Source organism: Balaenoptera borealis (assembly GCF_965194805.1).
Source record: "Balaenoptera borealis genome assembly, chromosome: 10".
NCBI classification, from domain to species: Eukaryota; Metazoa; Chordata; class Mammalia; order Artiodactyla; family Balaenopteridae; genus Balaenoptera; species Balaenoptera borealis.
Window position 1 is genome coordinate 26,753,734 of NC_138874.1, and position 21,986 is coordinate 26,775,719.

The 21,986-nt window shown below is 41.0% G+C and overlaps 1 protein-coding gene across 2 annotated transcripts in view; it reads left to right on the forward strand.

The window, feature by feature from the left end:
- Positions 1-1,855: 1,855 nt before the first annotated feature.
- The window catches only part of NUP133 (nucleoporin 133), a 53,036-nt gene continuing 32,905 nt past the window's right edge, over positions 1,856-21,986 (forward strand). The window contains exons 1-12 of one of the 2 annotated variants that reach the window (XM_082407062.1): positions 1,856-2,167; positions 3,848-3,966; positions 6,315-6,418; positions 7,548-7,655; positions 9,341-9,475; positions 10,420-10,590; positions 12,199-12,354; positions 12,664-12,734; positions 16,227-16,374; positions 17,841-17,988; positions 18,843-19,000; positions 20,458-20,549. In XM_082407062.1, coding sequence (XP_082263188.1) covers positions 1,986-2,167; positions 3,848-3,966; positions 6,315-6,418; positions 7,548-7,655; positions 9,341-9,475; positions 10,420-10,590; positions 12,199-12,354; positions 12,664-12,734; positions 16,227-16,374; positions 17,841-17,988; positions 18,843-19,000; positions 20,458-20,549 — 1,592 coding nt within the window. In that variant the 5' untranslated portion in view covers positions 1,856-1,985. The remainder of the gene's footprint in view (positions 2,168-3,847; positions 3,967-6,314; positions 6,419-7,547; positions 7,656-9,340; positions 9,476-10,419; positions 10,591-12,198; positions 12,355-12,663; positions 12,735-16,226; positions 16,375-17,840; positions 17,989-18,842; positions 19,001-20,457; positions 20,550-21,986) is intronic. The other variant, XM_082407061.1, reaches the window with a different exon arrangement.

The window sequence follows — 21,986 nt, forward strand, 5'->3', positions numbered from 1 at the left end:
AATGGCTTCCCAGGGGAAATGCCAACACCTGACATCCACATTGTGGTCTCCCACATATGCATATGCCAGTGTTTACTTAACCATTCCCTTATTTCAACAAATATTTAATGAAAGTCTATGTACCTGTTATGGTGTGCACAAAGGGAACAGCTGTTAAGGCATTCAAAAGGAGCTAAGTGTGACAGACGGTTATGTAAACAACTATCAGGCAGGGTAAAAATATTATAAATAGCCTCTACGTAGGAGCACAGGGGGCAAAGGATAAAGGGATGCCTAGTCCTGTGGAAGGCTGCACCGAGAAGGCAGCACTGAAGTAAGACTTGATGTAAGAGGCAGACGCTTGTGGGCAAAGGGGAAGAGAACGCGTTCCAGGCAGAAGAAACGTGTGCAAGGGCAGTGGAGGCAGGTGTGGGTTAGGGACAGAAAAGCCAGCCAGAGTTAAATCACAAAGGACCTTGCAAGGGAGCTTAGCAAATTACCTTTGGGCAACGATCAGCCAGAGCATTTAGAAGCCCAAGAGCAGCTTCTGGTTTGCCTGAGTTTGTTAAGAGGTGTCGATTAAAAAAATATATTCACAACCTAAAAGTTGAGAGTTGTGTTTTATTTGGCGGGAATTTTTAGGACTTCAAACCCAGGAGGCAGCATCTCAACTAACCCTGAGAGAACTGCTCCAAGGAGGTTAGGGGGGGAGCCAGGATATATAGAGGTTTTGCAACAAAGGGCAGGTAGTCTGAATGTCAAAATATTACTGTTAAAGAAAACCAGGTATGTCAAGTTAAGGAATTTAGTACTTTTCTATGTATGGGAAGATGCAAGAGTCTGGGCTCACCGAAATCGTCCCTTTGATGTGCACCTCAGCTATCTGGGGCCTGCATCCTGTGTTTTCATATCCTGAGTTTCCTCAAGGCTCACCAGCTCACCATCAGCTGTGGCTGCAATCGCTGATGACTGACATCCTCTGTTTACTGATACGGCAGGCAATATTCCATTTATCAGCTGGCAGCGTGGGAGGACAGTGTTGTAAGACTACACAGAGGCACGGAGACTCAAAAAAGAGGCGAAAGTCTACGAAAGAGGGAAAAGATGAACACCTGAACCAGGGCAGAGGCAGTGCAGGTGTGGTTTCTACTAGAGATGCTCAGTACAATGTCCCAGGCGTCACAGTGGAGGAGAGTGTGAAGAATGACCCTAGGACAGACCTCGTCCTTTTGCCTTGGCCAACTGCCCAGTTTTACCAAATGGGGCAGAGGTGGTAGTAAGATAGGGGTCCTAATGAAAGCGTGAAACCAGCTTTTAGCGATTGGATTGTGAGGCGTCTGCAGGACTTCCAGGTGAAAGCGTCCACTAGGCGGCTGTCAGAAGCCTGTGGTTTTTGAGCAGGATCTGGTTAGCGATACGGACTTGTGGCGTCACCAACGTGAATGGGAAATGACAAACCTAGAGGATAACATCTAAAACACTGAGTGTGAAACCAGTGTCAGATTTAACACTTTTCCTCCCTTCTCAGCTTGGACCAGGGAAGAACTCTTCATCTCCCAAGAGGCTCAGAAAGGACCAGTGTGCAGAGGCTTTGCGTTCCAGTTGCTGGAGGGCCACCCCCACCCGCCGGACTGGAGAAGGGCACCTGCTTCTCCTGCTTCACTTCCCTGGAAACTCCGGATTCTCGCCGCTCCAGGACGCGGTCACGCGCACACTGTCCCTCTCCGCTTCTAGGGGTAGCCGTCTTGACCACGCCCCGTGGCTCGAGGTTGCCCTGTACGTCATCACCGCGCCCCCTCCTTCCCGGTTTCTCCTGCCTTCCCGACCACGCCCCGCGCCTCGGCGCGGCTCTTTGACGTCATCACAGCGCGCCCCGCGGCCTGGCGCTGCGCTTTGACGTGTTTACCGCGCTCCCTCCCTCCCCTCAGGTGTTCAAGCTTCGTGCGCTGGCCGAGCTTCAGCCTCACGGCCGGAACGTGCGCTCTCTGTAGCTTCTCCCTTGCGTCATGTTCCCGGCCGTCTCCTCTCCGCGGACCCCGGGGCCCGGGGCCCGAAGGGGCCCGCTGGGCGGAGTCGGGCCGGGCTCCACGCCCCGGGCGACCAGCAGGAAGGGTCTGGCCCTGGGGTCTTTGGTCAGCTCCCCGGTGCTCTTCTCGCCGGCCGGCCGTCGTAGCTCGCAGAGCTCGCGGTGAGTGATCGTCCCGGGTTGGGTTTGGCGACTCACAGGCTCACGGGCCTCCAGAAGTCACCGGAACCGGGGACGGCGCGGGACGCCAGAGTACTGGGAGAATAGACCTCTGTCACCCTTGCATCCTTGTGTGTTGTTATTTCAGCCTCGCTTTGATTAATTCATCAATTGAGTCTTCGCATCATGCACTTTGCATGGAATTACCTTTGTGTAGAGGTGAAGAACACATTGAATTAGAATCAGTGGTTACCCGCCTCACTCTTAGTACCCCTGTGATCTGGTGTAGGTCACTCATGATCTCTTCGTCTGCGAAATGGCGATAATGATACCTGACCTGAGCCTGCGAGGAGTCAATATGAAATGCCACGATGCAGATGTAAAGTGATGGTGGGAGTGAGGACCTCAAACCCTGGAAAATCATTATATGTGCTTAACATACTAATTGTCCTTGATATCCGCTGGTGGATAATTAAAGGGATTTTAGCTACAGAAGTTAGCTTTGTAGCTAAATTAATAGGGAAAAGGCTTTCCATAAGCAATGAGATAAGACTAGTAGTTTTGTTACCAAATAAAAGCGTGGCACACCAGTTCACGTCACTTGTGAAACCGTGGTCTGCATCTCCCCTTTCATAATTAAACTAGAATTTTAGAAGGAGCTAACATGTGTCTTGAGTGGTTTCTTTTGAATTCGTCTATCAAAAATGAATTTTCCCCTCAAGAAGACGGTAATACTGGATCTTGAACTTATAGTTAAAATTTATCTATAGAAGTTTGCAATACTTTAAAGGAGAAATGATTTTTAAAGAATACCTTGTATCCTTTTGCGTTTTGTAAAGTGCTCTTCAAATGGTGATCTTGTGATTGTTTTCTACTCCTTTTGAGAAAAGTCAGTGAATAAAAGTCATACTTTGTTTTCTTTTTTAATTTCTTCTTACCTTTCGGTAATCATTGAAAGAAAAAACCTTTGTTATAATACTTTAGCAGAAACAATGCTCTCAATCACTCTGTGCATCTCCTTAATCCTGTGATAAGAGGTAGAATAACTTTTATACTAATAAATTTACACTGGTTTTCTGAATGTTAAGAGGAAGGGGAGAAGGAAATATAATTTCTACTGCTGTATCTGTTATCGAAGACCAGGTAGCAGCAGATACGACCCTATTTAACTTCTTGATTTTGATTGTATAAATCTGGTAGATTCTTATAATTCTGTGTCTGATGAGAGCTTAAAGATAATCTAACCCAATGTTTGTAAAACTTCTTTGACCACAGAGTATGATAAACTCTACTCTATATTCTATTTCGTTTTTTAAAAATGTTGATTGAGACCCTCAAAATGACCCATAATTTGAAAAACACTGATCTAGTCCAGCCTTCTTATTTCACAGCTAAGGAAGCAGAGTTATAAAGAATTTAAGTGAATAGGTCATGCATCTAATTACTAGAGCATGAAAGTCTGAAGCCAAGTTTTCCTAAATCCTGTCAGTCTTCTTTTTTTTAATGAAAAATAAATTTAATAACACAGTATATATGAGCCAGAGTTTTTTCACTGTTATACTTCATCTTTCTTCTTGTTTATCAGAGATTTTCTCTTTATTGTGAAAATATATACATAAAAATTATAATGAATAATGGAAAATTTTAAGTTATGAGTGAAATAATCTGGTCTCGTTTCTTTAGAGGAACACCTACACGAATATTCCCACACCACTCCATAACTGAGTCTGTGAACTATGATGTGAAAACATTTGGATCTTCTCTCCCTGTTAAAGTCATGGAAGCCTTAACATTGGCTGAAGGTGGGTGTCATTTTCCATTTGTCTCTGTTAGCAATTCAAAATGAAGCCTAGGTCTGGCATGGAGATTGAAATTTGTGCTTTCTCTGGTATACCTTCACTTCAATGGAGAGAAATAGGTGGCTTATTTGGTTTTTCATTGTAATTGAGAAATATGGTAAATTTGGGAAGCAGAATGAGTTCATTTTAGCACAATCAAAATAAGTGTTTATGGTTGTACATACTGTATATGCAAAACTTAGTCCAATTTCAAAAGTTGATTGAGTATATGAAATTTAGCTTTTTAAAGAAAATCCAAAAAACTACTGCCTCACATTACTGGGTTTAATAATGCAGTAGAATCAAGTCTTACCTCCATTTCTGGATCCTATGTAGTACCCTGGAGGCTGTATGCACAAATTTATGTTATCAATTTGGTGCACCATTAGAAGGTTCTCTTGGCAGACAATTAGAGTGGAAGTGTAGACGGTGCAGTCAACACAAGCTGTAGAAAGACACCATTAAGGGTGAGGAGTTGGGGTGACTAGAAGAGCAAAGTTCAGAGCATCCTGTGATTTCCTGGAACAGTGTTTTTGAAACTGCAGGTAGTGACTGCAATCAGTTTAGTGGTTCATGACCAGCATTTTTTAAAAAAATGAAGTAAAACAGATTGCAAAATATCAGAGTGCTTCTCATTTTGTTTTATTAAAATTGTGTATGAATGCATCATGATGTAAAATGTATTTCATACTGTGAATGACAGTCACAAAAGTTTAAAGTACTGCGTTCCACAAGAAGGAATATTTCTCATCAACTTAAACCAGCACATCTTGCCAGTAAGTCCACGGAAGCTTCAGGTACAATTATTTTCAGGCAACTAAACTTCCATGAACCTCTGTCATGCATTGTTCCTGTTTTAAGTATATATTTTCATTTCCCGTCTAAAAATTTCAGCTTAAATTGCATTTAAACCTTTTGACACACTCCTGGTTCCTGCCACCAGATCATGTGAATAACAAATAGTACACAGCCTCAGAGGAGAGAGTCTCTAGAAATCAGGATGTGTAAATTGAAGAGTGTGTAAACTTGAGAGGAACTCGTCCTCACGTGGAAACTTCCAAGTACTAGTCAGTTGGTGTGCTGTGTTAGCGTCCTCGAGGGTTCACCAGTGGAGGATTTGGAGCTGCTGTAGTGCTTTCAGGAAAAGAAAATATGGAGCAGATACTCCAGTTCAGCAAAAAAGCCCACCCTTAACCTAGGTATGATGTGATATTTTAGCTTGTACATTATTGATGCCTTTTATTTTGCCCCTCTACCCTGCCTTTAGACGGAGAGCAAAGCTCACATGAATTAAATTTCTAGGGCCGCTAATACATTTACTCAGGTTTACCACCAACACATACAACAGCGACAGAGCAGTCCCCCTTCTCCACAGGCGTGCGTTCCAAGACCCCCAGGGGATGCACCGGACCCTGTGTGTACTGTGTTTTTTCCTGGACGTACATACCTGTGGTAAAGCGTAATTTTATAAATTAGGCACAGTAAGAGAATGTCCCAGTTGCCAGCGTCACGTCTCTGTGCTTCCAGCCATGTTTAAGTAAAATAGGGTTACTTCAACACAGGGACCGCGATGCCGCGACAGTGGATCTGATGACCTGCGCTACTACTGAGTGGCTAGTGGGCGGGTGGCAAAGGAATGCTTCACCTCCCCATCAGGACATCGGGGCAGTGGGAGATTTCATCACAGACTTCAGAAGTGTTATTTCTGGAATTTTCCATGTCATACTTTGGACCGCAGTTGACCACGGGTAACTGATACCACGGAAACCGAGGATAAGGAGTGACTACTGTATACTAATTTAGTTTTGTCACTTAATACGGAATGTAACCCTTTAGGTCACCATATAATGAAGTAATTTATCATACTTTCAAAGAGCTCTTATTTGAAAATCTTGTTCTTTTGAAGGAACATGATTTTTCCTTGAAATATTTTATATATTTAATGAGAAGGTTTATGATTTGTGTTGCTTTATCAAAATTATGAATGTTACTAAATATAATATTATAAAAAGTAAGATATCTGTCTATAACAAAAATTAAGAAATATTAAACCTAGGCCCAAAATATACTTTTTGCCTTTAGATATATTTCTAAAAATAGTTGTCAAAGTTAAATGGAGCTCTTGTTTTGGATATTAATAACTCTTGAATTATTCAAGAGTATTTTTTGTTGTGAGTTAACCTCGTGTGTGTGTGGTGATTACTTTTTTAGGTGAAGATGGTGGCAATGAAGAAGATTTTGGTGTGAGGAAATTTTAAGTTTTTCTTATTCATACTTTAAGATTAATTACGTACCTCATTTTTTTTCTTCAGTTGACGATCAGCTGACTGTTCACATAGATGAAGGTGGATGGGCTTGTCTGGTCTGCAGAGAGAAACTCATTATTTGGAAGATTGCTCTGTCACCTATTACCAAGGTAATGGTTCTTTAGAGAGCTGGAAGGAGAGAGAGGAGAGGATCCCTAATTGGCTCCGAATTTTTACCCTAAATTTTTAGAGTTGTTGGAGGACCATAATTTGAATCTACTCAAGCATTATAGATTTGCATTTTCATAGCAATATGAAATACTGAGCATATCATTTCAAAAAAGTTTCTCCCCTTATCATGATTTTAAGCAAGATGCATCTTATTTACATTTAAAAATTAGAGACATGGAAATTTTTAATGAATGTCGTGCTAGTCACTCTGTCTAATGAAGTCTAAGACTAAAAGCCATCCACATAAGCTGATGAACTGAGTTTCTTAGAAGATAGGAATGTATTTCACTGAATCTACTGAATGATGCATAATAAAATAGGAAAAAATGATACCAATTTTTATAACGCTAATTTAACTATCAATTGTCAACTTCTCACACGGGGGTTTTCATTTGTATGTACACTACCGTACCCTCAGCAGCGTCTTTTTCCTTCCGCTCCAGATCAGGCATACTCTCCTGTACCACTTGTGTTCACTGGGCCATTGTTCCACTGGGACTTGGGCTCCCACCTACCTAAACTCTTCACATCTACTGGCCTCTGTACTGCTGCTGCCTAGAAAACCGTGTTTGTAGTTTTAGGAGCATAGGTGAGGGAGAGGGCCTGGGGTGGGCATCCTGAGTTAGCAGAGGAACCTGATACTTGGCTGAGTCTAAGAAATGTTTTCTAGGTGACTTGGAATACTAACTCTGTGGTCATGCTGATTTTAAATGTCAACTAAACAAATCAAGATTAGACTGGGAAAATTCCATGGGAAGCCTACACGGTTCTTTCAGCCAATAGACTTTTTGGTCTGGGAAGAGATTGGAGTAGTTTATATTAAGGGTCTGGTCTAGCTGTTAAGTTTTCTTGATTCTATATCTCTTAAAATATTTTGTTTTAAAATTACTGAAAATGATGATGAAAGCCTGATCAAAAAGATATGAGAAGAAAGAGTATTTGTAGAATGATATTTCCAGCAATGAATTAGAATCTAAAATATGCAGAGAAAGGAAATAGTGAAGCCAGATGCATATTCACAAAATTGGATTTGACATGAAAGATTTTTTGTTTGGATTTGTTCTGTAGTTATCTGTTTGCAAAGAACTTCAGCTACCACCTACTGATTTCCACTGGAGTGCCAACTTGGTGGCTCTCTCTTACTCTGCTACCTCAGGTGAAGCACATTCTACTCAGGTAGGTGACTTAAATGCTTATTGAAGTACATTTTTTAAAATAAGGGAGTTCTAAAGTTGGAGGAATCATCCAGCCCAGTTCTGAAACATAGCTATAAAGCTACAGGAATCAAGACAGAGAGGTAACGGCAAAGAGATGGACACACAGGGCAGTGGAACAGAATAGAGAGTAGAGATATAGACTCACTCAAGGGTGGCCTTTTGATCTTTGACAGAGGTGCAAAAGAAATTCAGTGGATCAAGGATGGTCTTTTCAGTAACTGGTGTTGGAATCATTGGCTGTCTTTATGGAAAAAAAAAAGCATTCCTCCTAAACCTCATTCTTTATGTAAGGATGAATCCAAAATGGATCATAGATCTAAATGTGAAATGTAAAACTAAAAACTTTTGGAAGAAAACAGGAAAAAAAATCATCATGACCTGGGATTAGGTGAAGAGTTCTTAGAAATTACCAAAAACATGATTCATAAAAATAGATAAATTGGACTTAATCAAAATTTAAAACTTGGCTCTGCCAAAGGCACTGAAAAGAAAATGAAGAGAGAACTACAGACTGGTAGGAAATATTATGAATCATATATCCAACCAAGGACTTGTATGTAGAACATAAAATGAACTCTCAAAGCTTAATAAGAAAACAGCCCAATTTGAAAATAGGACTTGAACACTTTACCAAAGAGGATATAAGGATGTCAGATAAGCACATGAAGAGGTGTTCACATCATTAGCCATTAGGGAAATGCAAATAAAACAAGTGAGATACCACTACAGCCCTAATACAGTGGCTGAAATGAAAAGCACTGACACTACCAAGTGCTGGCGAGGATGTGGAGCAACCGGAACCTCATACGTTGCTGGTGGGCCTGCTGGTGGTACAGCCACTTGATTTTCACTTCTTATAAAGTTAAAGTACCCTTGCCATATGACCCAACAATTTCATTCCTGGCTATTTACTTTAGAGAAAGTAACGCTTATGTTCACACAAAAAACAGTACGCTGATGTCATAGCAGCTTTATTTGTGATAGCCAAAGGCAGAAACAATCCGAATGTCCTTTAACAAGTGAATGGATAAACAAACTGATTCATCCATAGGATGGAATACTACTCAGCAGTAGAAAGGTATGAGCTACTGATACATGCAACAACCTGGATGAATCTCAGAGACGTTATTCTAAGTGAGGTGAAGGTTATATTCAGTGTCAAATATAACCAGTGTCAAAAGGTTATATTCTATATGATTTCATTGGTTTGGCATTCTCGGAAAGACAGAACTATAATGATGGAAACGGTGATTGCCAGGGGTTAGGATAGGGAAGGGTGTGACAGTAAAGGGAAAGCGTTAGGGAGTTTTGGGCGCAGATGGAACTGTCCTGTATCCTTATCGTGGTGGTAGTTACATGAGTCTACATGTGTTTTAAAATTCACAGAACTGTAAAAAGCAAAAGATTTTATGCGGTCTGAAGAGAAACCAGAGTATAAAAATTCACAGAACTGTAAAACAAAAGGGGGAAAATGTCAATTTTACTGTATGATAATTTTTTAAATTTGAAAAAAAGGAATTTTTATTTCTGATTTCTGTTGATCAATAGTGCACTGCCCTGGTTTCTTTATATCAGTGTCAGCAAACTCCCGATTTGGGCTCCTTCTTTTATTGTGGTTGCTGAGTGTTATGGTCTTGTTTTGAGGCTGTTGCTGTCATGGTTGCCACCAGAGAAGGATCCATCCGCTATTGGCCAAGCCTTGCAAGTGAAGACACCTACACAGAGACGTCCGTAGATCTGGGAGGTGATAAGACTTACAGTTTCCTAACAACAGTGCAGGTATATGATAGATATTCTTTTATATTTATTGGTAAGCTGTGCTTTGGCTTGGAAGTGGAATTTGAATGACTAAAAATTTGGGGTTTTGAGCAGATCATACAGGCAGGGGGTGAGGGGAATCAAAAAGAGGCAAGAAAAGAATGTCAGGATCTAGGATTTGAACACTTAGATGGAGGGAAGCCCTTCTCATAGGGCTCTGAAATAGCAGTAGTGCATAGTAACCGATGTTATTCATTTCTGTCAGAAAGATCTTCATAAAATGACTTAGAAACTCTTAGACAGTAGGAGGAATGGTTTGCTAATATATACTCTGCAGATTTACTGAAGAAATAAAATCTGATACTTGATTTGTTGAACCTGCATGATGGTGAACCTATAACTTAAAAATCAGAATTAAAAAATACATGCAGTTGGGGCTTCCCTGGTGGCGCTGTGGTTGAGAGTCTGCCTGCCAATGCAGGGGACACGGGTTCGAGCCCTGGTCTGGGAAGATCCCACATGCCGCGGAGCAACTAGGCCCGTGAGCCACAACTACTGAGCCTGCGCGTCTGGAGCCTGTGCTCCGCAACAAGAGAGGGCGCGATAGTGAGAGGCCCGCGCACCGCGATGAAGAGTGGCCCCCGCTCGCCGCAACTAGAGAAAGCCCTCGCACAGAAACGAAGACCCAACGCAGCCAAAAATAAATAAAATAAATAAATAAAGAAGCTTTCATTAAAAAAAAAAAAATACACGCAGTTAAAAAAATTGCAACAAAGTTATTCTGTGTAGAATTAATATTAAGTGAATGGATTCATAAGTAAGTGATTTTAATAAAATAGCACTGTTCTTTTTCTTTTAGATTTGTTTTAAGGTACAGATGATTTCCTTCTGTATCAAAGTGATTTATGTTAATTTTCTTTTCTTAGTCTTAAATGCTTAACTAATTTTGCTATGTTTGTTCACAGGGAGGAAGTTTTATTTTATCCTCATCGGGAGGCCAACTGATTCGCCTGATACCCGAAAGTGTAGGAAAAATTCATCAGCATATCCTGCCTCAAGGGCAAGGTGTGCTTTCAGGAATTGGTCGGAAGGTTTCTTCTCTTTTGGGAATTTTATCTCCTAGTAGTGATCTCCTAGTAAGTTGATAAAATAACTTTGTTTTACAAGCTTCTTTCTTAGTGAAATCAATAAGTTGGCAGTTTCCTATGAAGTTGGTATTGCCTCTGTATGAACAGTGGTGTACATGAGATGAAAGCTTTGATCTTTCAGTGAAGCATTTTTATTATGATGGTCAAATGAGTTCATACCCTGTAACGTTAATATTCTTAAGTCACACAGATTATCTTATAAGTACATTCTTTGAACTAAAACTATGATATAAAATTATAAATGTGTTTAAGGATTAATTTTGCTTTCTAGACGTAACCAAAAGTGTGTTCTCCGCTCCCATGACTCCAGCCATCTGTGTGGATGACTCAAATCTATGTCTGCTGGGCTTCTGCCTCAGTCTCTGGAATAGTGAAGGGAGGCTGATGGGAACTAACATGTGGGGGGCATCTGCTCTCTGCTAGGTGCTCCATGATTGTTACCTCCTGTAATTATTAGATGACCTGTAACATAGAGAGCTTCATCTCCAATTTGTAGATGAGGAACTGGCCTCAGTGAGGCTAAATTGCCCAAGGTTACAGAACCACTCAGTGGCAGATTCATGCCCACGTCTGTTTGAATTGAGAGCACACCTTTTTTTTTTAAAACTATGCTGTTCCCTCTGATTTCAGGTTGCTATTATTATCTGCTTCCTTAACTGGTCTTTGAACCTAAAACTTAACATGTCTGGAAACAAATTGCTCATATTCTCTTCTCTCCTGTTGACTTACAAAACTCATTTCTCTTTTGACCTGTTTCTAATGGCACTGTCACTTTTTTCAGAGACCCAGGTATAAAACCCTGATGTGTGTGTGTGTGTGTGTGTGTGTGTGTGTGTGTGTTCTCTCTCTCTCTCTCCTTACCAGGTTCTCTAGGTTTGGCTTCTTTCATGTCTCACTGCCATCCCCATCTTCCTGCTTCCATTGTAAGGCCCTAATATGCATTCTTGGTAAATTTCTCCTAAGTCTTGGTGCCAGTCTGCTTTACTCACTGTTGGCCCCTCCGGTCCCATTGGTGGCTAGACTCATGGTGACAGGAGAAGTGGAGACAATTAGGGTTTTCACTCAACAGTCCTGTATACCCAACTTAAAAAACACATCTATTCTTCAGAAGCAAGAAAGACGAGGTAACATACCCACGTGGAACTACACACAGCCCTACCAGATTCCTTCTCCTGTAACACAGCTCTTGTACTCACAAGCCATTGAGACTATCGCCCTTGCTTATTAGGTTTACAAACACATTTAAGACTGTGCTGTGTGTGAACCTTATTTTTGCTTCTTTCCTAGTTATAATCCACATTCCAATTTAGCAGGACTAAATTGTCTAAATGTGTCTTGTTCTCTGAAGATCCTGTGACTTTCCCACCTCCCAACTCTGCTCTTCCTGGGCCTTCTGCCTTTATATTTCTGCCTGTGGAAATCCTTCTTACTCAAGGTCTGTTTCAGGATCACTCCTTCCTTTGAATCCTAAATGAAGAATTCTGCTAGGATTACTAATCAAATAGTTATAAAATGTACTAATTTTGAATTTCAGAAAAATAGTTCATTAACATTAGAACTTACTAATCTATAAACTTTTTTCTCCTCTCCATATAGCTTTCAAGTGTCCTTTGGGATAGAGAGCGATCAAGCTTTTATAGCTTGACAAGTTCAAACATCAGTAAATGGGAATTAGATGATTCTTCAGAAAAACAAGCACATAGTTGGGATATAAATAGAGTCCTGAAGGAAAACATTATTGACGCTATCTGGGTAAGGAACGGTAACATTCTTCTCTGTAATTTTCATTTATGTGAGATTGCTAGTTCCTTTCGTTGTTGTTTTTATTAGAACACATTTCAGTGTGATACACAAAGTTTTAGCCATCAGATAAGCTGAAATGGAGTAGTCAATCTTTAGAAGGATTGGAACTCACTGGTTTACTTAACTTTTTAAATGCATACATTCAATAACTGTTTGACTTACTGTGGATGAGGCACTTTAGTAGGTGCTGGGGATATAAAGGTGAAAAGAAATGATTCCTAAACTCAAGGAGCTGACATTATTGATATTTTCATGTAGGGATCTGAAAGTAACTATGAAGCTATTAAAGAAGGGGTCAACATTCGGTATTTGGATTTGAAGCAAAACTGGTAAGCGATTAATTTGTCATGAAGAACATAGGAGTTGTTTGGAAAAACAAACCGATGTTTGTTATAAAATGATGAGCAGTCTTGCTATCTGTTTTTCAAATGCCTCTAATGCTAATCTTACACCATTATGTCTTACTAAATCGTTTTGTGTTGTCTAGAGATGCTAGTTCATTTGAGAAGTACAGGCAGTTGTCGGCCTTCCACTGTGTGTTCCATTAGCTGTCTGCCCTCAGCAGGGATCCTGTGTTCTGCTGTCACAGCCGGAGCCTCTCAGAGCCGCCTGCCCCGCTGCTGGGGGTCCTCCGTGCTGTCATTTTTCCCAGCTCAGAGGAGACGCCGGGCGCTCTTCTCCAGCCCTTTTTCTGTTGCTGAAGGAGCTTTAGCCTGTGTTTGTGGCTGTATTGAATAAAGGAAGGATGGGGTGAGGTTTTGTCGTGGTGGTACAAGTTAGAACTCGGTCATGGTTTATACTCAGAGTGAATTTCCTCTTAGAAACGGTGCTCTAAATGGTGCTTAAGATCCCAGGTTAGTCTGATAAAGCTACTTAATCCCATGTTATTGTTTAGCTTTAATACCAGAGGCCATATGGAACTTAAAAACCATTTGTAATATGACTTCTGTGGCAGAGTTCATAATGAGTGCAAATACATGACTTGTAGTTTTTCAAAACACAACTTACTGGACGTTAAGGACTATTTTTATGTGTTCTAGAGGAATTTAGTTTAGTAGAACAAATTCTACTTGTTTCTTGGCTTGAAGTTCTGCTGTTTAATTTTTCTCTCTTGGGCTATTGAGACTATCAGGATCCTTCTTTATAGTTTCTGAAAACCTCATATGTAAACTATCAAAGAAGTAAAAATAATAGTATATATTTAATTTCCCAAAACAGTTTCATTAAATACAGTGTATCTTGTTTTCATTTAGCATTACCAGACCTTCATAAATTTAGAACTGCTGCCGGGACACAGCCCACTGTGGGTGTAGGATGCGGGGATGCGGACGATTTTTCATGTATAGTTTTCAGAATGGAGACCTGGGTTGAGAACAGAGAAACATGCTTAGGACTGGCTGTGCCGAGGCACACCCTGGGCGCCTCCCCCGGTGCTGTCATGCTAACACAACTTGATTCTCGTGGGGCCTGTGAGATGCAGCTCTCATCCTCCTTCTGGGCCCCCTCCCCACCATAGCTCCAAATGACGCGGTCATCGCTCTTATGTATACTCTTGTTCCAGTGATCCGTGCAGACTGTTCCACGTCTGGGTGGGTCTTTTCTGTTTAAGGAGCATGTGTGTCTCCCTGATGCTTATTGCTCCTCCTTGATCGACTGCTCATTTTGGCCAGAGCTGCAACCTCGGCTCCTATTTGCGGTGAACAGCCTTATGAGTTCTTTTACCGGATTATTACTGATGCAAAGCTCAGGTAGCTTCATTCTGGATATTTTGAAATCATAAATGCGTTGCCCTGTATATACTCACATAAAAATTTGTCAATTTAAAAAAAAATTTTTGTTTATTTATTTATTTATTTTGGCTGCACCGGATCTTGGTTGCGGCACGTGGGATCTTCATTGAGGCATGCGGATCTTCTGTTGCGGCACATGTGCTTCTCTCTAGTTGTGGCATGCGAGTTTTCTCTTCTCTAGTTGTGGCGCACAGGCTCCAGAGTGTGTGGGCTCTGTAGTTTGTGGCATACAGGCTCTGTAGCTGAGGCGCGTGAGCTCAGTAGTTGTGGCGTGTGGGCTTAGCTGCCCCTCGGCGTGTGGGATCTTAGTTCCCCGACCAGGGATCGAACCCATGTCCCCTGCATTGGAAGGCGGATTCTTTACCACTGGACCACCAACGAAGTCCCTGTCCAATTTTTACTGATTTGCAGAATTGGTTATCTTCGTATCATCTTTACTACCTAAAATAGCTTCATGTTTTTTTAATCAGGAAGATTTTTTTTATAAAGTTGTCAAATGAAACTGGTCCGAGCACCACTCCCTGAGGAATCCTCTGTTAGCTGTGTCTCCGGGCCTCGGGGGGCACCCGTTACCCCACGGCGGTCCAGTCTTTGGGGTGGCTTCAGTGAGCCTCATCTGGGCGTGGCCGTCTCTCCCTCCCTACCTGGTGCGCAGTCTCTGCGGCCTCGCTCACTTCCTTCTTACGTGTCATCAGGAGCTCTTTAGGTCACTGCCAATATGTTCAGATGTGGGCCAGTGTCCTTGAATTCTTCTCGGGAATTCAGGTAGAAGTGATAAGATCTGGGGAGCTGGAGGAAGAGAACAGTGGAGAAGGGAAATGAGAGCCGTGTTAGGACTGCTTGGTTTGAAGTGCATGTCGTCCAGCCACTAGCTCGGTTTATTATTTTTAGTTGTCAGTAGAGGGTGCTTGCCACCCTGTTAATATTTCTGAGACTTGAACGAGAGTTGCTAAAAATGCTACTAAGTGTTTTAGAAGGGTTGAGATTAGAGACCATTTAATTGGTTGGGGGCAACAACTTTGATAGACTTAAGAGGACCATATACACTTTAAGATGGAAAAAGGTTTGTTTTTCACATATACAGCAGCTTGAATATACAGCAGCAGTTCTATGATTGGTTATTAAAATTAAAAACAAAATGTTTTTCCTCTGTACAAAAGTAAGCTTTAAAGAACAGATTAGATCAGGGGTTGGCAACCTTTCCTGTGAAGGGTCCAAAACTATTTTATATTTTCAGGCTTTGGGGACCGTGTGGTCTTCACTGCAGCTCTTGTACTCTGTCACTGGTAGCATTAAAGCATCCATCGACAACACATAACAAGTGGCGTGGCTGCATGGCAGGAAAGCTTCGTTTACAAAACCTCAACCTGGGCTCAGTTTAGTCTGAGAGCTGCACTTTGCCAATCCCTGTATTTGATGATTTGTTGGTGTTTTTAAGTCAGATTTATTGAGTTATGTTTTACATATAGAAAATACCTTGCGCCCTTTTTAATGTATAATTTGGTGAGTTTTGACAAACGTGGAGTCATTTAACTAGAACTGCAATCAAGATACAGAACAGTTCTATCACTCCAAAAATTCCTTGGTACTCTTTTGTCAACCCCTCTCTCCACTTGCAGCTCCTGGCAACCATTGATGTATTTTCTGTCCTTATAGTATAAATGGAATCATAGGGTATAAAGCCTTTTGAGTCTGGCTTCTTTCACTTAGCATAATGCATTTGATATTCATTCAGTGGTTTCTTCCTTTTTACTGCTGAGTAGTAGTTCATTGTATAGATTTACCAGGATTTGTTTTATCTATTCAGCAGTTGAAGGATATTGGGTTGTTTCCAGTTTTAGGCAGTCATGAGTAAAGCCACTATAAACACTTGGACACAGGTTTTTGTGTGAAGATAGGTTTTTATTTCTCTTGGGTAAATATCTAGGATTGGGCCTGCTAGGTCATATGGGAAATGCGTGTTTAACTCTTCAAGACATTGCCGGACTGTTTTCCCAAAGAGGCAATAGATCTTTCTTTCTCACTGATTAGCGATGGGCTCCTGATTTTGGCAGCGGCGTGGCACCTGGCGGACAAGCCCTGTCTCGTCTATTACTCGTTGGTAACAGTAGAAGATGACGGCTACCAAATGTCAGATGCAGTGACTGTGGAAGTCACTCAGTATAACCCACCTTTTCAGGTAAGGTTTCCATCTGTAAGTTAAAGTACAAAGTGACAGTAACATGCTGAGTTTTTTTCCTAACCATTGCAGGGTCAGATTCTTTGAGAAATTCATCTGCAGAGCTTGGAAGTACATTTTATTTTATTTTTTAAAAAATCTCTGTATTGATTTATTGTTACTATTATTTTTGGCAGCTTGCGGGATTTTAGTTCCCCGACCAGAGATTGAACCTGGGCCCTCGGCAGAGAAAGTGCAGAGTCCTAACCACTGGACTGCCAGGGAGTTCCTGGAAATACATTTTAAATAGCTAGTTTTTAGGCATTGCATTCTGTTTGCCATCTCATACTCAGTCCTTTGCTCAGCCTTAGCTAACGAGAAGTGAGGGTGGGAGCCCCTGACGGCGAGGAACGTGTTTCTCCTTCCGTAGCTCTGTGAAGGGACTTTCATTTCGGTATTACTGAGAAGAAAGAAAACACTGATGATGAACTGCAGTGAAAAATAAGGAAGAAACCTGATATGAATTGGGCTTTGGTTTTGAGCCCTATATACTACAGAAAAATCCCGATTTTGCTCTAAGTAGGATTATATTTGTAGGTAACCACATTATATACTTGTCAAAGTTCATGTGAATGATTAAAAGGCAAGCTCTCTCATTTTAAGCTCCTTAATAGCCATTGAACATTGTTGAATAAGTATGATGTTTTTGAGGAAGGGCCTTAACTGCTGTAAATTCAGTTCATTTAACCTTGTATAGTATCTAATTCTGTTGAACTCTTACTCTTAATATGATTTGTGTAGCTGAGTGCCATAAGGAAATCTTTTAGTTTGGTCTTTTATTTCAAACAGAAATAAACCTTATGTGTTCTGATTATACAAGAAAAATATGCTCAGTGTTAAAATTTTTCAGACAGTGGGAAAGGGTATAAAGAAGACAATTTGAGAATAAAAAAATTCCATGTTTATGTTATGTTTGTAAAATTCTTTTAATAAATGGAATATCCTTTTTAGCTTTTGCTGATTTTATGATTTAATTAGGTCTTATTTCTATTTTTAATTCCATATATGAACAAATTAACTCAGTTTTCTTGTGCTTGATATCTGGACAGTGAAGAAAAAGACAATATTTATCAGGGGTCGTTTATAAAATAAATTTGTCAATTCTAAGATAAATAATAAACTAATCCTTTTATTTTCGTCCTCACATTTGTTACAGGCATTTAGTTAAAATCTTATCACCATGGAAACGTTTTCAAACTTTGCTAATTATTTGCAACTCAGCAAATGATCTCTCTAATTGATGTTTATAAACTTATTCTGTCATGTTTTGTAAATCATCTGATGGGTAGTGTTTAGGTTTTCACAAGGATAATCAACGAATTATTTTATCATTTTTATGAGCGTACAAAAGTGTGAATTATAAAATCATACAAACAAGTATTTTTGTTTCAATTTTGATTAAATGTAATCTTAAATTTAATTTTCAGTCTGAAGACTTGATTATATGTCAGTTGATGGTCCCAAACTTTTCAAACCAGACTGCCTATCTGTATACTGAAAGTACTGTCTACGTGTGCTCCACAGGAACTGGGAAGTTTTCTCTTCCTCAGGAGAAAATCGTCTTCAATACACAAGGTAGGGTAGTGGTTTTAGAAGCTAGGATTAGGGAACTCATTAGTCATTCTGAGCAGTTTTTGTTCTCTTTCTGTAAACTTTGCTTCAAGCATGATGCCTGTGACATTCAATACCACACCTACAATAGCTGAAAGACTGGAAGGGTGGTAGAGTTCCCAAACTGATATATTTATGGGCAAAAAATAGTAACGTTTTTCCCAGAAGAGGCCAAGAAGAAAAGAACTGATGCTAACAGAAGTAATTGCTTGTTCCTGGTCAGTAAGAGTGACTTATTCTGAGTTGATATTCTTTAAATGTTTGTCAAGACCCCTGGGTAAGAAGAATCCCAGGTGCTGGACTAATGCAAGGGGGCTGGAATTGGCGGGGAGGTGTGGGTGATGGGGGGAGCCAGCCAGGAGTGACAAACACCAAGCGGACAGTCTCATCAGGGTCTTTATCTTAAGGGGCAAAGGCCAAATCCATGTGAGGCAGCAGGGTGGAACCTCGGTTCTCTAGTCCCAGCACCAGAGCCTTGACTGGGCGCGTGGGATGCTGTTAAGACTCCAAGAGAGCTTAAACCTTTTCCTTCCGCACTGGCTTACTCAGTAAGTCAAGGTAGGGTTGGCAAGCTGTACTCTGAGTCTCGCAGAAGGGATGATTTTCTTGTTTGGTGCTCTGTACCCACTACTCTTGCAGGGCACAGTGAAGGACACAGCCTACCACTCCAGATAGCGGGGAGCCTTGACTTTTGACGCGGGATTACAGAGTAGGAGTAACATGGCAAAGGATATCACCAGGATTTTCTTCTGGGAGGTGGATTTAGGAAGGTACTTTTTGGTTATGTCTATCTGATCGTGTATTTTTCTTTCTCTTAGGAGATAGTATTTTAGGAGCTGGTTCCTGTGGGGGCGTTCCTATCCTTTTTTCTAGAAACAGTGGATTGGTGTCGATTACTTCAAGGGAAAATGTGTCCGTATTGGTAGAAGACCTTGAAGATTCCCTGGCATCTTCAGTTGCTGGACCAGGCAATGAGGTAATGTGGTTCCATACGATTTTTTTTTTTTTTTTAAGTATAGTTGGTTTAAAGTGTAGTTGATTTGCAAAGGATTTAACCATTTTTATCAGGATATTTCCCACAAATGTTTAAAAGTCAGACACTTTTAAAAGAGTTGTGATGAAGATATTAGTTCTTTTATCTCTCTCATCTCTTTTGTGCTTTTATTCAGAAGCGACTACTTGTAAGTTCTTCAGCTGTTTCTTTTGGTGTTTTCCTCCACATTTCTAAGTAATATGCGTGTATTGCTGTCTCTCATTCACTAATTCTCGTCGTCTGTAGATCTCCTGTCATGGAAGATGAGGACTTGGGGTAGCCTGCATTCCTCTCTCTGCCTTTATCATCCCAGTATACATTTTTCCCATTATAATGGCAGTGTGAACGTTGTTGATAGTCCAGAGTGAAGCAGTGTGCTGATTACATCTCCTTTAGTGTACAACTGTGTGCGATTCTTGGAGTGGACTAATTTCCTATTCGCTTACTTTCCTTTGATATCTGGCTTAATCTTCCCACACCCTCCAGCAGCTCCGTAGGCGCCTTTCCGTAAAGCTTTGCCCAGGGTCACGTCTCTAGAGAAGCCCCTTGCCTGCTGTCTGCCGGGAACTGCCTGGCCCCGCACTGCACGGGTTTGCCCGGCCTCCTCCCTGCTCTGTCACTTGCTGGTCCTCCTCCTGCTTTCCATCTTTGTGTGTTGCAGTTGGAACCGCAGATGTGTGGTGGTTGTGTTTCTTTTTCTTCTTTTTCTTCTGGGATGATTTTTGAGGGGAGAGTGGGGAAAAAAACATCATTTTTTTTTTTTTCCTGTCATCTTGAATTCTGAAATACCCTGATCCTTAAAAAAGATTTTTATCATTCTTTTACAGGAGGCTAAAAATGAACACTGTTTGGGGTAATTTCTGTTTGACTAGTATGTAAAATATATAGACTGTGTAATTCAAAATGAAAATGATTTGATACAGGTTCAACAGAAAGTAACTTTTTTTTTTTACTTTTGTTCTTTAGTAATCATGTGGTTTTCATAATACTGCTGTATGTTCTGAAATTGTCTTACAGTATTCCATTTCTTTTAAATTTCTCTAAGTTTTTCTTTAAGACTGAAATCAACCATTATGCTTAGAAATATACTTTGTGATGAGTTGTATAAGGGTAAGCCTATAAGAAGGTTGTGTTGTGATGAAATCTCCAGATGATTTTACTCACAGTATAATCCCTGAATTATATATACATTTTCTATAGGACTTTAGTTGATCATTTGGTGTGTTTTATCTTGTTTCAATAAATGTCTTAAGAATCAATATATAAACCATTGGTATAGAGAGTATGGCAAACAGCTGTGTGTCTGTACTGTTGCTCTCATAGGTGGGTCCAATGTTTAATCCAATAACTAAGAATATTCTTATACCTTCACCTCTAAATTATAGTTTGTTATTTTACAGAGTGTGGTTTTTGACACCTCTACCAAGAATGAGACTATTGCCCGGGAAGATAAAACCAAATTGCTAAAAGCTGCTTTTCTGCAATACTGCAGGTATAACAAGTTTTTAAAATTACTGCTCTTTTGATGTCCGAGGACACATGTTACTGACATATGCTGCTTATTTGTTGATTAGTGGGAGCGAGTTGGAGGAGTGAAGCCATCAAGGAGAAGATGTTTTTCTGAGCTTTAGCACTTCAACAAACTCTTGTTCTGAACTTGGTATCCGCAGGAGGGTTCCAGCTAGGCTGGGAAAAACCTGGTGTAACACAGCCTCTCCACTCGATGGAAACAGGGTCCCACTAGAAATGGTGGCCATGAAGACAGCTTGCAAGCATGCTTTATGTATAATGTGAAAGCAGTGAAGTTGCTTACAAAGGGTTATCATCGCTGTTGTAAAGGAATTAGGCTTGGCCTGTTGGTTGAGTTCTGCTGTGTAGACATCACCATAGAACTCAGTGGCTTATTTAATACAGCTTCTGGCCCTGGGTCTGGTTGTTTGGGGCTGTGCTGGGGTGGCAGTTTTCCTGGTCCTGCCTGGGCTCGCGCATGGTCTGTGGTCAGCAGCCAGCTGTCTGGTTACACTTGCACCCGTCTGGGGACCCTGGCTGGTCAGCTCTGTCTGCCTCATGTGGCATCTCTTCCTCTAGCAGGCTGCCCTGGCCTGCTCACAAACCTCAGGGTTCTGGAAGTGGAAGAGAGGAGGCCTTGCTGCACAAGTGCTCTTCGAGTCTCTGCTTGGTCACATTTGCTAATATCCCGTTGGCCCCAGCGAGTCCCGGGGTGAGGCCCCGTGGAAGGACGCTCGCAGGAGGGTGTGTGCGGGCTGGAGGAAACAGCTGCACTCGCTCTGTCACACTTGCTGCCCCTATACAGTCATTTCAGTTCGTCCTACACACACATTCTGCATGTTCTGTAACTGGTACCTTCCATTTATATTGGAATGAATACTAAGGAAAATTGTGATCCAGCCCTTGCTCTGTCCCTGATTAGCTGTGTGAGACTTTGGACAGATTGCTTAATGTTTCTGGAATTGGGGTTTAGCAGATCTTTGTTTTGAAGAAATATTCAGACTTTACTGCCTCCATTTTGGTCTCTCAGCTCTCAGCTCGTGGTCCCGTAATTGCACTCCTAGTGGTGTCTGGTGCGTGGGGGCTCCCTCTCACAGAAGGGACACCCTTGAGACTTTGCAGTGTGTTTACAGGTTGAAAATTCTCTGCCATCATAGTGATGGTCTCCTGAGCTTAATTTCCTGTCCAGAAGAGGGCAGTTTGTTTGTTTCTGTTTTTAAATAGTATTCTTTTAATCTTGTTCTGTTGCATGGTGTTCAGTCTGACTGCCAAGATTTGGATTAATGCTATGATTTTATCTTATATAAATTTATCCTTTAATTAACAGTTCTGTCAGACTTGTGGCATCTCAACATTTAAATGGTAATGGAGTCACTGTACTAGTTTCCTGTGCCTGCTGTAGTGAATTGCCACAAACTGG